We start from the raw sequence: 15,901 nt of genomic DNA, 5'->3' as shown, positions 1-15,901 counted from the left end.
AAATTGTAACCCTGTTGTGAAGCCCATCAATGTAAGTACATGGGTTACCATTAAAAGAACAACAGTTTCAGTTAAGTGTCAGATATCTTGGGATGAGACCAGAATTTTGCAGTCAAGTGGGTGTTCATGTTATCATTAATAACGATGAGAAATGTGACAATATAATATATAGAAAAGGAATGATATTGCTTTACTATCATTTGATCATTATGCAGAAACGGCACCTGCACCTTGATGTGAAACTAATAGTCTCAAAGAGATGACACTCTCATTTCAGTTTATCATTTCCAGAAATTGCCATAGTTCTGGCCATCCAGATCTGCACATTGATGGGTACAAGCAAAACTCTAGTCAAAATCTGGAGAAAGAGATCTCAAACATAATTAATATATGGGTTCATTCCAAAACACATATAGAACAGCTGGCATGTACACCTCAACAGAAGCTACCATTAGGTTTCAGGTCAGCTCTAACTCCAACCCACTGCAAGGTTCTACCAGTCTACCAGTTGGGATCCTTATCTTGATAAGCAAACAGATATCTAAGAGAATGGGAGAGGAAGAGAGATGCAATGCAGAAGCCATGCAAGATGAAAAGGCGCAGCTTCTCATACTATGCGGAACTGTCTTTCCTTTAGCATGCAAGTTGTTAAGAAGCGGCAGAAATGTGAACATCCCAACACGTTAATGGCTTGTATATCTTAATTAGGACATAGCACTGAACACTAAGGAATATGATAATCCGTGCATTCATCTTCAAAATGTAATAATTCATTACATTGCTTACCTATGCTGACTTGATTTATTGTGGTAATATACCATGATAATACAAAATTAAATCTATAATCATGTGTATAAGCATATTACTTCTTTGAGTTACAATGGCAATATTTATTTTGAATATGTACTTCCTTTGGGGTTACATTTCTCTCATTCTGAATTCTGACAAAGACTGCTTCAGTTCCAGTTTCTTTTTCTTGTTTTTGAATCACTGTAAGTGCATTGCTTCTGACTTCTTGGATAATTTAACTATAGGTACTGCTTGTCCAGATAATTAAAGCAATGCCTCTCTGTTTTTCTTGGTGACATCTGCATACTATGCTGGTTCGAATACACTGTAAGAAGATGTTCTATACTGATTTTGGTGACTTAATGACAAGAATGGAAACATAGAGCTTGTTTATTTAAGATTTACTTGCAGGTTGAATTATATGTATTCCCTCTTTCTGTTGCCATATTGTCTACATCTGTTTCAGTGGACGCAGCCTATTCGCAGCCTATTCCAGTATTCACAAGACACTGCAGTTATAATTGAGGCACGGATTCCAAAGGGATGTGCATTTCAAAGGGATCTCTCATATTGAAATAAATGGGACAGTGGTTAACTTAGCATATCTTTGGTTGCAGAGTGTCTGCCAGTCCAACTACCAGGTGGTCAGAGAATATATTGTTGAAAGAGTAAAAACAGGACATTGATACAATGTCAGTGAATTCAATGAGTGAGTGGTGGGATAGGTGCAAATTCATCTCTGGTTATATGTTAGCTTCACAGACCATCCGTGTGCTATCACTATGATGAAGTTTGGTCGAAAGTACTTTGGGTGATATATGATTACCAACAGTTACATCACCAGAACAGTATAAGAAACTTCAGATGGACACCTGTCAGAACATTACACAACTAATGCAGGATCGGAAAACTCAATGGCAGTTGTGCCATAGGATCGCCAAGAGTCAGAATGGCTAATGCTATCATCAACAACAATATTATATTGATTTCATAGCAGATATGCTAGTACAGATATTTAGCTAAGAATGCCAGGCTTAATTGTATTAGTCCTGGTATTATATTTTAATAGTTTTTATTTGTGAGTATATAGTTGTGAAATGATACGTGTTTTCAATTAATTTCTTTACTGTTCTAAGTATTTCCAATTTTCCCATTTCTAATTGTATTCTTGTTGTCTTTTAAATACATTTTATGTGTGCAGCCCATGCTGCTGAAAAACATGAAGAGAGTATATCCGTCCTAAATCCAGATGCTCACAGCAACACAGAGGGGCAAAAATCTGCAGGCTCTTCTAAAACAGCTCGGAAAACAAAAGAGAAAGCAACGGACAAGGCAGAAAAAACTGCCAAAGAAAAACCTCCATCTGCCTCTTCTAGACCAGAATCACAGGTAAGAATAAATGGGGTTTTAATGGAGTTTTATTGCTGTGGGATTTATGTTGTGACCCACCACAAGCTGGCATGCCGAGAGTGGTGGGTAATAATTACAGTAAATAAATGAATAAATCAGTGAGATTGGTTTTTAAGTCAGTTTCAGGGCAATAGCAACATTCTGTCCATGCCCTGTATGGCATGCCTGTCTTTCCTGATGGATGGCCGTCATCAAAATTTGATCCCCCCCTGCCCTCTCCCAATTCCAAGTCACTCTTATATTCTTATCAGTTCAATAAAAAATGCTGTCTTATGTTCCCCTCTCTACCTAAATAAATTGCTATTTTGAAATATGGCATAATATATTATTGCAGTTGAATGTCTTCACATATATAATGCTTACTGGATAGAGGAATAAAATGTTAATGCCACACTTTGCATCACTAACATCACAGTAATCAAAATCAATAGGTTTCACAATTTGTTCTTTATTGTTCTCTCCCTCAGAATGTAGCCCAAGTAGATATTTAATATAGACAATCCAACCACAATTTTCTCTCTTTCTTTAACTTTCTCACCCCTTGTTGCTTGTAAATATATTATACCAACACAGGTAGGCCCTTATTTTGTTGTTGCTCCATGTATTTTTAGCTGTATTGGTAAAGACAGGCCTGTGGGGGGGAAACACTTTTCCAGAAAAGCCCCTTAGGTCTCCCAAAGGTTTCTTGTTGCTACCTGGAGGTCTCAGGTCCCCCATTTTGCTGAATCTCCTAGAATATATTTTGGCAACATTAACAGTGAAAAATAAGAAAAAGTATCTTGCCTGCTTTAACCAGATGTCTTCAATAGCTTTCAACATGTCTGTGTAGTAAGGATGTAAGTAACACAACCAAGTATTTTAATTAAACCATCAGTTTGGAAGTTTGTTAGCTTGCACCTTTTTTTTCAACTGTCCACTTGCCAAATTTTCAACCACTAGATACTGTCTGTTCCAGGTTCACCTGATAACCTCTGCTCATTAACAAACCCCTTAGGAAGACTAGATGGGGAAAGCAATTGTAAACTGAAAAAGAATTACTGTATTTGCTGGCATATAAGATTACTTTTCCCCCCTGAAAAACATGCCTCCAAGTGGGGGGGGGGGGTCATCCTATACGCCAGGTGCACTTCAGTTGGGATAGACATAGCTGCCCATAGTGGCCTCCCAATGCTTGCCCGGTGCCCATAGTGGCCTCCTGATGCCCGCCCACCTCATTCTACATACCATCCAGTATCACGCGGTATCCAGCGTGGCTGCGGCGAGCATCAGCAGCGAGATAGGGGTGCCAGCCTTTTCAGCTTGACCGGCCCGTTCTGCTTGGTGGGTAGCAGCGGTGCTCCAGCCCGCCCCTTGTCTACGCAGAGCTTGAACATGTGCACTTGCGCACTAGTGCCGGTCACAGGGAGATGCAGGGGCGGGCCGGGTATATAACAAACTATATTATGTGTGGAAATGTTGCGGGGTCATCTTATACGCCCAGTTATCTTATATGCTGGCAAATACGGTAATTCTACTTCAGTGGGAGAAGTCATACACAGATGGTTAGGTCACGCCTCTGCTCACTCAGGTAGGGCTATTCATATTCAAATTGTTTTTAGTGGCCTTAATGGGTAAGCATGGGCTGGCCTTTCAGTTTCAAATAGAAATAATTAGAAACAGTGTTAGATGGAACAAGCAGAGTCCTGCAAGGACTTTCTGGGAGGCATCTCATTTTCCCCTCCCCACTAGTTCCTCTTTCCCTTCCCTGAAAACCCCCATAACTTCTCCCCTTTTCATGCTTCCTTTTCTCCTTTTCAGCCAACCTATCTTTATCTGCCCCTCCTACTTGGCAGCTACCCCCTAGAAAAACTCTGGTTGAGTTGACTAGGGACAGTTACCAGGCCAGGTGCAGTTACATAGTATTGGCTTAACCAGACCTGGTTGCACAGTGAGTATTCTGCAGGTCTTGCAGTGGTATCTCACTTTGCCCTGTATCTCTTCCCCATACTATTTCCTATTTCCCTTCTTGGCAATCCCCACATCCTCACCATTCCTCCTTCCTTCTCTCCTTCCCACAGATGAACAAAAGATACCTTTTAACAGCCCCCATCTTTTAGCAGTATTTACTATTTATTTATGGAATTTATATTCCACCTTTCTCCTCAATAGAAACTCAAAGCAGCTTACATAATTCTCCTCTTTCATTTTCTCCTCAGAACAACCTTGTGAGATAGGTTAGGCTTAGAGTGTGTGGCTGACCAAAGGTCACCCAGTGAATACCATGACAGAATGAGGATTTGAAACTGAGAGGTTATAGTTTAGAAATCAGGTTTTTAACTTAGGTCTTATTTAGAGTAGTTTCAAATTCACCCTTCCATTTTCCACCACTGTTGCTGTATACTAGAGTAGCGATCCCCAACCTGTGGGCTGCGGACCACATGTGGTCCGTTGACTAATTGCAGGTAGGCCGCGAAGGACGCCTTCTCTTCCCCCCCCCCCCAGCCCTTTACTTCATCCCCCCCGGCCCTCTACAACACACTTCGGGTGTCATTGTCTCCCATCACTCCCAGATGGGACTATCTCGTTGCAGAGAAACAAGCTCAGGGTTCCCATTGATTTGTCATTGTCATAAGTTAAAATTTCCATGAAAATAAAATGTTCCTTATGTTCATTGTTGTGGCGTGTCTGTATCTTAATTGGAAGGGATGTTTAAACATTACCATAGCGATCAGAGAGTGTTAAGGCAGTGGTTGAGAGTAGAGGAGTAAACTACCCCCCCCCCCAACCAGGCCTCAGTAAAATTGTCAAGCGTTGAGTGGTCCCCGGTGATAAAAAGGTTGGGGACCACTGTACTAGAGGACATTATCTGACATCAGCAGAACACTAAAACTGGGCTAGAGTGTTGTTTGTAGAAGCACAAACATAGACATATTTGGAAAGCAAATCAAAGAACTCTGTATGTTGGCTAATAAATTTTGTGGATTAATTTACAAAACTGTCCTGTATGGCTACACATTCAAGGATATCACAGTCTGGAATTGTCTTTTGGCATTTGTGGGTGATTACAACCTGCTATAGGGTTTGTCAGTGATTATAATCAGTTTGAGAGGTAATGCATCCATCCAAAGGAATATATTCTCTTACTGTTGAGCCACTTTATTTCTAGCAGTCTGATCCAAACAAGCCCAACTGGATCTTGCGTTTTGTCATCGAACAAAGTGAAGCAGAAGCACTGGAAGTAAAGAAAGACACCGAGAGAGCCGATGAGATCAAAGCGATGAAGCAAGCCTGGGAAGCTGCAGAACCAGGAAGAGCTGTCAAGGTAATCAAGCCTTATCCTATTGTACATGCATTTTAAAGGAAGGCATTCTGAGGGCCAGTGGAGACTTGCCCTCAGCAAACAAGTTGCACAGAATAAAAAAGTTGCACAGAATATTGACAGCTGTTTCCCCCTCTTGCTGATATGGTGTGCATGAAGCTGGCCGATCGTTCTGGGCTCCATTGGGGTTGCTGGGTTGCATTTGCGCCAGACTCTCCCAGGTAGGCCTCAGGCTCCAGGACGCTTCTGGGGGACCTACAAAGAAACAATGGCCATGACAGACATGCCTACATTGCAGACGGCTTCATCTGAGCAATACTCTCCCAGGCACTGCACGAATCAGATGAGGCCATCTTCACTGTGGGCATCTCTGCCTCAGCCACAGTTTACTTGTAGGTCTCCCAGAAGTGGCTTGGAAGTTGAGGCCTGCCTGAGAGAGCCTGGCACAGACACAACACAGTGACCACAATGGGGCCCAGGATGATGAGCCAGTTTCATGCACACACAAGCCAACAGATGGGAGTGGCAGCTGTTGAGGCAAACTGGGTGACAGGGCTTCCTCCTCTTCATCCTTCTCACAAGTCTCGTCTGTGGGCCAGGGCCAGCCCTATAGCCAGTGGCTTCATGGCCTGCAGCCATCGTAAAGTGGGGGGAGGAAACCTAGAGGGAGGGGGGGAGGAAAGGAGGAGCATTTGGAAGAAAGGTGGGAGGAGGATGGAAAAGAAAGAAAAATGGACCAGGGAAAAGAGGAAGAAAAGAGGGAGAGAGAAGGAAGGTGAGATGGAGAGATGAAGGACAAGAGGGAGGTGAGGGGAAAAAGAGTAAGGACAGAAGAAAGAGGAGGTGGGAGTGGCCGGGAAGGAAAGAAGATGGATGGAGTAATGACAAGGGACTGACAGGGAAGAGAGAGAAGACAGATAGAGGGGGTAAGAGGGTGACACAGAAGGGAGAGAAGACTGCCAGAGAAAGAACTTTGTTAATATGTTTGATGTTTCTACATAATCATTCACAACAATCCAATTCTCGCAATGTTTTAAATCAGTTTGATGATTCTCATCCTTTAGAACAGGGGTGACCAAACTGGCTCTCCAGATGTCCATGGACTACAATTCCCATGAGCCCCTGCCAGAATATGTCAGGGCCTAATGGGAATTGCAGTCCATGGACATCTGGAGAGCCATAGTTTGGCCACTCCTGCTTTAGAAGAAGAAGAGTTGATTTTTATATGCCACTTTTCTCTATCAGAACCATAGCAATGTTATCTCCCTTGTTTCACCTATATTCTGTTTCCAGTTTGAAAGCTTAACTTAGCCATTGTTAGAAACAATGTTTATTAAATCAGTGAACTTCATACTTCTAGCCTGTCAGAGTTGGAATCAGAATGCTGAACTGTGTAAGATTTTGGCACATTCCAATCGGGCTCTCTTTTTGTTTGTAATTGAATGTCAAAAGAAAACAAAACATAATGCTAAAATGGCAAATACTATGATCTTAATGCTAGCTTTTCTGTAAGCATTAATAATCTGCTCTTGTTTAGAGTTGCTTTTAATAATATTTTGGCTCCTTGTTTGCATGTTATTTTAAACTTACCAAAACCTGATTTTGTTGTTTTACTGCTAGCAGTTAATCATCACTTAGTTGCATAATTTGAGGGGGAAATATTGATTTTTGTTTTTTCTGAGCACTGCAGCTGAATGTTTTGACATGAATCATTCACCCACGTGTGTGCTTTAATTCAATGACTCATCACTCAGCTGTCAGGAAAGACTTTATCACATATTAAAATAATTGATCTGCTTAGCCCCAGATCTAATGTTATATGATGCTCTTGGTGTACAGTGGCTGAAGGGTGCATTGTATTCCAAATTCTAAATGTAAGTGTAGTCAGACTAAGGAACAGCATGGCCCAGTTTGACTACAGTGACCCCCTGGTGTGTGGGAGAGCTGCAGCCTAATGCCAATAGTTTCTATCCAAATATTAGCTGTATAAATACAGAAGATTCTCTGGTGACCAAAACACCTTTAAAATGATGTTTGAATTGTACTGTAGAGTCACTTCTTAGTTTCTCGTGCTGTACTCCCTAGCTGTTTCATACTGTGTCTCTATGCCTTGTACATGATACTGCTGTCTCACTAGAGACAGATCTACTATTATGGACAGAAGTGCAGAGCCCTTCCCCAACATCGAAGGGTGAAATAGAAAAGGACACACTAGTTCTCCAGTCTAATCTTTACTTCAGAGTCACACCAGCAGTCAGGAAGGAGACAAGAAAATATTTTAAAATACTTGAAGATGGTTGTCAGATCCCCTCTCATAATGAAATGTACTAGCTTATGCATGGGCATCCACAGAGAACCCATCATGTGTTCAGCTGACACCAGTTTCAGCTGCATATTAGGCCTTATGTCAACTCGATAGAGCTTTTTGCAAGCGCGCTGAAACAGTGGCATTGAATGTTTGTCTCCTACTTTATATGCACTCAGTGTCCCCCCACCCCCAAATATACACACACACTCATGCACACATAATTGATTTGCAATGCAACTGGGGAAACTAGGGCTCAAGTCAACATGCAGCCACAAAGCTCCCTTCCAGGATGATGCTGGGCAAATCATTCGGTGTCAGTCACTCTAACCTAACTCATAGAATACCTTGGAAGGCAAATTGAGGGAGTGGTAAGCTGCATAAGCCTCTCTTAACTTCTTAGAAGAGAGGCAGAATAAAAATGCAGTCAATGGATATCAGTGCTAGGTTCATGTTGCTGTCGGTCATAAAAGCTAGTCTTCAGATCAGATTGATAATACTGGATCACCAGTACAGGAATGCCTAGAGGTTTCACAACTGTATGCCTTTTAAGCCTTTGCATTTATACAGTCCATATATTATTGAGCATATCTTTTGTCACTGTTGAAATGTTCCTGAACAAAAAATGGGTTGATAATGGATATAGCTTATAGTGTTCTGTTTTTCAATTATGCGTACTAAATCTTTGTTTCCCCAGGCTTTTCAGGAGCGCGTGCAGTTTATCAATAAATGCTTGCGGAAAGGTTTGGTCTACTCTGAGGCTGAACCTGCCAGCACTGTAGTGGATTCTGCAGAACTAGGTATGTGTGTCTGCAAACCAAACATCGTCTATGCAGACCTTGAAGAAAAGCCTTCTAGATGTGAGATTCACACCTGGAAAGGAAAATACTATATGTTGTACCTGGGCCACAAAATGGGGCCTAACTTATTTAGTTTGTATTTGCACACAGAAGATAAGTTATATTGTGCCCTGGTTTCATCATCTGGAGGTGCTTGATTTTTTTTAAATGCTTTTCAACATTTGCTACAATGGCTGAAAGCTATTTTTGGAATAGTTCTGATACATGGGAATTAGAAGCTTAAATACATACTTAATGCTTGTGGCTTCAGGGTTCTCACAGTGCTGCCAAAACAGTGGTGTGAAATAGTTAGAATCCTTTGCACTCATTGCAGCAGACCCAGCAGAGCAATAATAGCTGTCAAAACAAAAGTCAAAACAGAAATGCTGACAGCTACTCCCACAGCATCCCTGGTGCACTGTCGCTACCCACCAATCATGAAGATACACACTGAAGATACTTTACCATAAGCTATTAATCAACTGATAATTATCACAACAACATTTTCTTGCACAGGACAAACCTTTTCATACATAGATTCAAGTGGGTAGCCATGTTGGTCTGAAGTAGCACAAAAAAACTAGAGTCCAATAGCACCTTTAAGACCAACAAAGATTTATTCAAGACTTGAGCTTTCGAGTGCATTTACTCTTCCTCAGACTAATGAACCACCATCATAATTGTATAGATATAAGGTAAAAGCAAATCATGGTCAACTAGCTTCAAAGCCTGTTTGTAACAATGGGCTTTGAAAGCCCCCCCCCCAGTGTCGAGCACACCCAGCACCCAAGGAAGGCTGTGGGTGTGCTCTGAGGCTGCAGCTGGGCCCATCCCCGCCCCCTCCCCCCCCCCCGAGGCTGCAGCTGGGCCCTCTGTCTGCCCCCCCCCAGCTGCAGCCCAGCCTTCCCCCCGGGGCCAGAAGCACACCTGCGGCCTCTTAGAGGCTGCGGGTGTGCTTTTGGGACTGGGGGAAGGTCTCCTCCTGCCTCCGACACTCATACATGACTGTAGTTGTGTTCCAAAATGTATATGGAACTGCTGCCCACCAACATGGATAAGAATAAGGAGGCCCTTTTAACACCATGTGGACATCAGAGAATCAGTCAGGCTGTGTGTGAAAAAACAAGATTACAGTTAGTTTGAATAACTGTCATGGTTCCATAAATATCCTTGATTTCTGTTGTATAGTATATAGGTGTAGGGATTGAATATTTCAAATCTGTATGGTGAGGGAGTTCTAAAGTAACAGCAGCAAAAATGGGAATTTAACCTATCTTAAGTATTATTATTATTGTTGTTATTGTTGTTGTTGTTTAATTTTTAGACCGCCCTTCTCCAAATAGATCTCAGGGCGGTTTACAACATAAACAGTTAAAACACAATAAAATCCCCATAAAACCCCCAATTAACATGAACAACTACCCTGGGGCAGTATCAAGCACTTTACTATGCAATCTTAAGGACACTTCCCAGGGAATAAGATCCTAAATAGCCCTGCTTAGTGTTGCTCTCTTAAAGCCAAGATAGGACACCTCCAGTTTCTGTGGTGATGACTTGATCATTTCATTGTGCTGTAATGTAAGACACCTTGATCTTTTGGAATGGTGGGTAGAAATTTGATTTGGTGCAGTTGAAAACCTCTAAGAGGCCGCAGGTGTGCTTCTGGCCCCGGGGGGAAGGCTGGGCTGCAGCTGGGGGGGGGGGCAGACAGAGGGCCCAGCTGCAGCCTCGGGGGGGGGGGAGGGGGCGGGGATGGGCCCAGCTGCAGCCTCAGAGCACACCCACAGCCTTCCTTGGGTGCTGGGTGTGCTCGACACTGGGGGGGGGGGGCTTTCAAAGCCCATTGTTACAAACAGGCTTTGAAGCTAGTTGACCATGATTTGCTTTTACCTTATATCTATACAATTATGATGGTGGTTCATTAGTCTGAGGAAGAGTAAATGCACTCGAAAGCTCAAGTCTTGAATAAATCTTTGTTGGTCTTAAAGGTGCTATTGGACTCTAGTTTTTTTGTGCTACTTCAGACCAACATGGCTACCCACTTGAATCTATGTATGAAAAGGTTTGTCCTGTGCAAGAAAACATCATCCCAATGTTGTTGTGATAATTATCAGTTGATTAATAGCTTATGGTAAAGTATCTTCAGTGTGTATCTTCATGATTGGTGGGTAGCGACAGTGCAGTGCAATATACCAAGTCATGGTTGTTGTCATCATCTTATTGTTTGTATGTTGCCTGTTATCTAAGCTCTTCAAAGAAGATTTAACATAGACAGGCATCCCCCAGCAACTTGCAGCTCTACGCTAAAATCAGTGAGAACATGGAAGGAGAGAAGAAGAATGGGCAGTAATGTGAACTCAGCAGAAGTTCTAAAATTATTAATGCACACTTCATTATCACAGACTTTTAATTTTCCACTTATTTGGGGAGGAAATTAGCATCAATCATATTTCTAAACTTAGTGCAAAATATTTCTCCTTTGAAAACTGTATTTGAATAATATTCCAGTACAAGTTTTCTAAATAATTTCTTTTTTAGATAACTAATTATTAGCTATATTTAGCAAGAATGAATCCCATGTCAAAATATGTGCAGGATGCCCTTGTTGCACTGGGAACCACACACACAAACAAGTGTTGCTTACAGTCCTAGCAACCACATCATCATAACTATATCCACTGGTTTGGGATGGGCCCATAAACTGGCAATCTGATGGAAGAGTGTTGATTATAGTGCCTACAGAATTTAAGAAGGATTCTGTGTTAGAAAAAGTGACAGTTTTTTTCTTGGCATATTGATTGATCCCATGCCATTGCCAATTCTTCTTTTGTCAGTAACTATTTCTCCAGCTCCTGAACCAGTGGTGTCTCCAGCAGTTGCTGAAACAGGTGCTCAGCGAAAGGAATGGGAGCCTCTGGACCTTACCCCCTACATTAGGTAAAGTGTGGCATGCAACCCTATACAGTTACGTCAATACTGAGTTTTAGAATTGCAAAGCAGAATATCTAAACCAACTCACCTAAGCCTTAGGGTTGCTGTTCTGCTTAGCAGCATACTCTTATGTTACCATTGGGCAAATGCAGTAGCCAGTTTTTATTGATTACCCTAGGTTATACACACACACACACACACACAAACCACCAACTATTTCTTGTGCACACTCTTCTTCAGTCCTCCAAACCAACTCTAACAATGCCTTTGGAAAGAGATCTGTCATCTCTGTTTTGCCCTCAGAAAAACACTTCCTGAGCCTGTGCTGAAGAATGAAGCTATTATTCAGGAGCAAGAGATGCGTAAAGCAGAAGAAATCAGTCTCTTCAGGCAGTTTCGAGAGATGGTCCTGGAGCACAGACAGCAAGAGCATATGGCTAGAAATCAGCTGAAGCAAAATGTGATGGACATGTACGAGGAGCAACAAGTGAGTCCATATTCGAATCTCATTGTTTGGGGTGGCCTCTGCTTCTTTGGTATGCTTGTTGGCTGTGTTTCTGCTCGGTGCACTTAGATCAGTTGCTGGCTGTCAGCATTGGTTCCTAGATTGCCTCTTACTCGGCTGTCTCGCCAGATGGCAAATTTCCCATTGAGGAAGGAGAGGAAGTTGCAGTGTATGTTATAAGAGCAAAGAATGAAGTCATTTATGAATGAATCCCCCAAGTATACAGTTTTTAAAAGTGTCAACATAATCCATCTGCTCATTTGACATGCAATAAATATGTGAGAAATTCTACTTGGGATGAATGCAAGCCCATGAAGACAGCATTGGATAATGATGTTTAGATGAAAGTGGATATTCTTTTACTTCGGTAGTGTTTATTACTACGACTACGACTACAATTACAACGACTACTACTAGATTTAAAGCCCATTGCATCTGAAAATACAATGGGTGCCCTTTCCTCGCTCCCCCTTCCCAGGTAGCCCTCCCGCCAGCACTTCCCCCCTGGGTGAGGCTTAGAGAGCCCTGATATTACTGCTCAATCAGAACAGCTTTATCAGTGCTGTGGCGAGCCCAAGGTCAGCTAGCTGGCTGCATGTGGGGGAGTGGGGAATCAAACCCAGCTTGCCAGTTTAGGAACACGGCACTCCTAACCAGTACACCAAACTGGCCCAACACTGTTTGGGCCAGTTAAAATTAAAAAAAAACAAAACAAGCAGTGCAAAATATTCACAATGAGGGATAGAGATTTTTTAAGCCATGGAATCTCCTTCAGTTCACAAATCTAATGACCTGTCTGTGTCCTGTTTACGCATAGATATAATATTGGGGAACAAATTTTCCTAAGCACACGGGTTTAAGCATACAGTATCAGGTGAAACTGATTCAGTCTTCCCTGCAGTGCTGGCTTCAGAAGTAAAACAGCCACAGAGAGGCCACATTTGCCCTGTTGTGAGCTCTGCATGAATGGGGGAACCCCAGTCCAAACGGTGTCAAAGGGAATATGTACTTTGGCCCAGAGTGAAGGCAGCATTATGTTTTTTAAGGTGTCCATCTAAAAAGTTTTAAATATATACTTGCAGTTTAATTACTTTTCCTGTTTGTGATTAATTAAGCAGCAAATGGATTAATTAAACCAATCGGATAAGAAATGGAAAAGGAAATTACGTGTTTATACAATAACTTGGGGAAAAGCCCATTGTATCCAGGAGTACAATGGGTTCTAGAGCTTGGGGGTGGAAGAGGAAGAGGAGGATTGTCCTGCATGCAAGGGCATGTGTGAGGGAGGTGGGGCTGAGAGATCTCTGAAAGAACTGGGAATGGTCCGCAGTCATCCAGCAAGCCTCAGTTATTTCAAAGCAGTTTACAATCACCTTCCCTTCCTCTCCCTATAACAGACACCCTGTGAGGGAGATTTAGAGGCTGCTGTTCTTTAACTGTTACCCCACAATGGCTCTCAGAGACCAACTAGATTTGCTCTTCTCCCTCCCCCAGCTGTTTCGTCCTACCAAAGTAGGTCCAACATTAAAATCTTTGGCAATGAATCTTCAAATCACCCCTAACCTGAGATTTATCCTCAGAATTCCCACAGTACACAGCGGCCAGGCCTTAGAGGGCTCTCTCTCCGATTCGGTGACTCTCCTTTCCCCATATTCTCATTGGCTCTGGCCGCTATCTGTTGTAGGGACTCTCACTGAGACCAGCTTCCAGGGTTTAAAGGCACTTTCAAGCTTCTTAGGGGCATGTTGAGGACAGACCATTTTTATTCTGTAGAGCCCACTTCTTTGGGTGGCTCCTTGCTGGGCAGACCTTCTGTGTAGGAGATATGAAAAAATTAGACCCCAGCAAGTCCAAGGGGGTGTAAAGCGTCAGAAGTACAGAGGGTGGGGATTATGAAAAGTCCATATTTTATCAGGAAAAGTGCAGAGAATATTTGTTAGAACAGCTTTGGATCCCTAATGGCCCATCAGACCTGGCTTGTTTTTGCATAATGAGAGAGCCCTGAGAGAGGAGAATAGCTTAGACCCCCGTGCAACCCTGGCAGCTCACTCACCGCAGGACAAGTGTCTGAGTGGCCAGGGACTTGGATGAAGTGGCAGAACTGTGAAGAGATAGTTAGGGGCAGGAGCTGTAATTTGATTGGGCAGCCATTGGGTGTACAGGCTCCTATGGATTACCTGATTGGCCAGTAAACAGTCGCACCAAACTCCTCCCAGGATCCCTTAACGCTTTTATTTATATGCTCATGGTTACAGATGAAGGCACTTTAAATTATGAGTTTTTACTATTTAGCTAAAGACTGATTTTGTGTTGGGGTGGGTGTGCTTTTTTTCTGGGGTAGGCAACCTTAGATGAAGTACGAGGCAGGGTTCTCAGCATCCGGGATGCATACAGAGATAAGTTACTAGAAGCTGAGCGTCTAAGACAAGAAGCACTAGCAGCTGAAGAAGCCGCCCTTCGAGCAGAACAAGAAAAGAAAACCCCAGATGTACAGAAAAAAAAGCCAGCAAAGCGTGCAGGGAAGAAAAAGTAATCTGGCCTCAAATAGCAACTGTAGGAACTTCTTTACGGGTCAGGAAAGAGGATCATTTTTTGATGATAAAAAGACTTTACAGTATGGTCCAGTATTCATACCTTCAGCACAGGACAATGCAATTCTATCTTTTCCCCCAGAGTGTTATTTTGAAGTCCATTTAGTATTGCACCTTTTTTAAAAGTATAATTTCAGGGGTTCTTCTAAACTCTATGTAAACGCTATCATTGCAGTTTTTGCATTGTAAGTTTTAATTGTAATAAATCTTTGCAATAACATGGTTTGTACTGTTTCAGAATTATCAGCTAGTTTTAAATTTGAACAAAATCAAAAGCAAGAATAAATCAATAAGATATATCAAGGATTTTATTTAATATATTTATTATATGTATATACCGCCCACCCTGAAGGCTCAGCTTGTATGCTTATCTACTGCTGCAAGTTATTGTGTTGGATCCTTCGCTCTTCTGGGAGCTATTTCCTACATCAGTATCTGTTGAAGAAAATTGGACTCTCAGAGGTTTATATCCTGGAAATTGTATTGTTCCTTAACATGCTATTGGAACTGAATCTTCTACTGCAGACCAACATGGCTATCCACCTGAAATATTTTTTTTAATTCTTCGGTTTTAGAAAACCTAGTGTTTTTGTATTGTTATAGAACTCTCTATGTTGTTTTTGCTGCTGGCAAGCTTAGGCAGCAGGAAGGATTTGTGGGGAGAAGTATAAAGAAAGCAAAATGAATGCTCCCCTATTACCCCCCTCCTCCACAGTTTTCCTTCTACAACCTGACCTCTTGCAGGCAATGGGAAAGAGTAACATGATCAATCTCCCCTTCTCAGCAGGTTACCACTGAACATGTATGAGAAAATGGACATCAAATTTAATGGAAAATTCACCCCACATCCAGGCTGGCCTGTAGTCTCTTGTATGGATGCACATTCCTCCAGTTCTGCCTCAGGGTTTTTTCTGTCTTTAATCTTGGGAGTGGGGAGCAGGAGGACTCAAACTCTCCTACAGGAACAAAACATTAGGGGCCTTGACAGTGATCAGGTGGGGAGACAGTTGGGAAGGAGAATAGCTGGTTTTTATACCCTAGTTTTCACTACCCGAAGGAGTCTCAATGTGGCTTACCTTCCCTTCCTTTCCCCACAAAAGACACCTTGTAAGTGAGGTTGACAGAGCTCTGAGAGAGCAGCTCTGTGACTAGACCAAGGTCACCCAACTGGCTGCATGCAGAGGAGTGGGGAATGCCAGATTAGAAGCTGCCACACTTAACCACTACACCAAG

General features: G+C 42.4%; 1 protein-coding gene across 7 annotated transcripts in view; it reads left to right on the top strand.

Annotated features, from left to right (window-relative positions):
- The window catches only part of ADGB (androglobin), a 133,174-nt gene extending 118,207 nt beyond the window's left edge, over nucleotides 1-14,967 (top strand). For 6 of the 7 annotated variants that reach the window (XM_077350503.1, XM_077350512.1, XM_077350477.1 and 3 more), the window contains 6 exons: nucleotides 1,991-2,178; nucleotides 5,345-5,500; nucleotides 8,500-8,602; nucleotides 11,476-11,578; nucleotides 11,876-12,059; nucleotides 14,419-14,967. In XM_077350503.1, coding sequence (XP_077206618.1) covers nucleotides 1,991-2,178; nucleotides 5,345-5,500; nucleotides 8,500-8,602; nucleotides 11,476-11,578; nucleotides 11,876-12,059; nucleotides 14,419-14,610 — 926 coding nt within the window. In that variant the 3' untranslated portion in view covers nucleotides 14,611-14,967. The remainder of the gene's footprint in view (nucleotides 1-1,990; nucleotides 2,179-5,344; nucleotides 5,501-8,499; nucleotides 8,603-11,475; nucleotides 11,579-11,875; nucleotides 12,060-14,418) is intronic. The other variant, XM_077350486.1, reaches the window with a different exon arrangement.
- The last annotated feature ends 934 nt before the right edge of the window (nucleotides 14,968-15,901 follow it).

Source organism: Paroedura picta, chromosome 1 (assembly GCF_049243985.1).
Source record: "Paroedura picta isolate Pp20150507F chromosome 1, Ppicta_v3.0, whole genome shotgun sequence".
Lineage (NCBI taxonomy): Eukaryota > Metazoa > Chordata > Lepidosauria > Squamata > Gekkonidae > Paroedura > Paroedura picta.
Note: the sequence above shows the minus strand (reverse complement) of the source record. Positions and strands in the feature narration are given on the sequence as shown.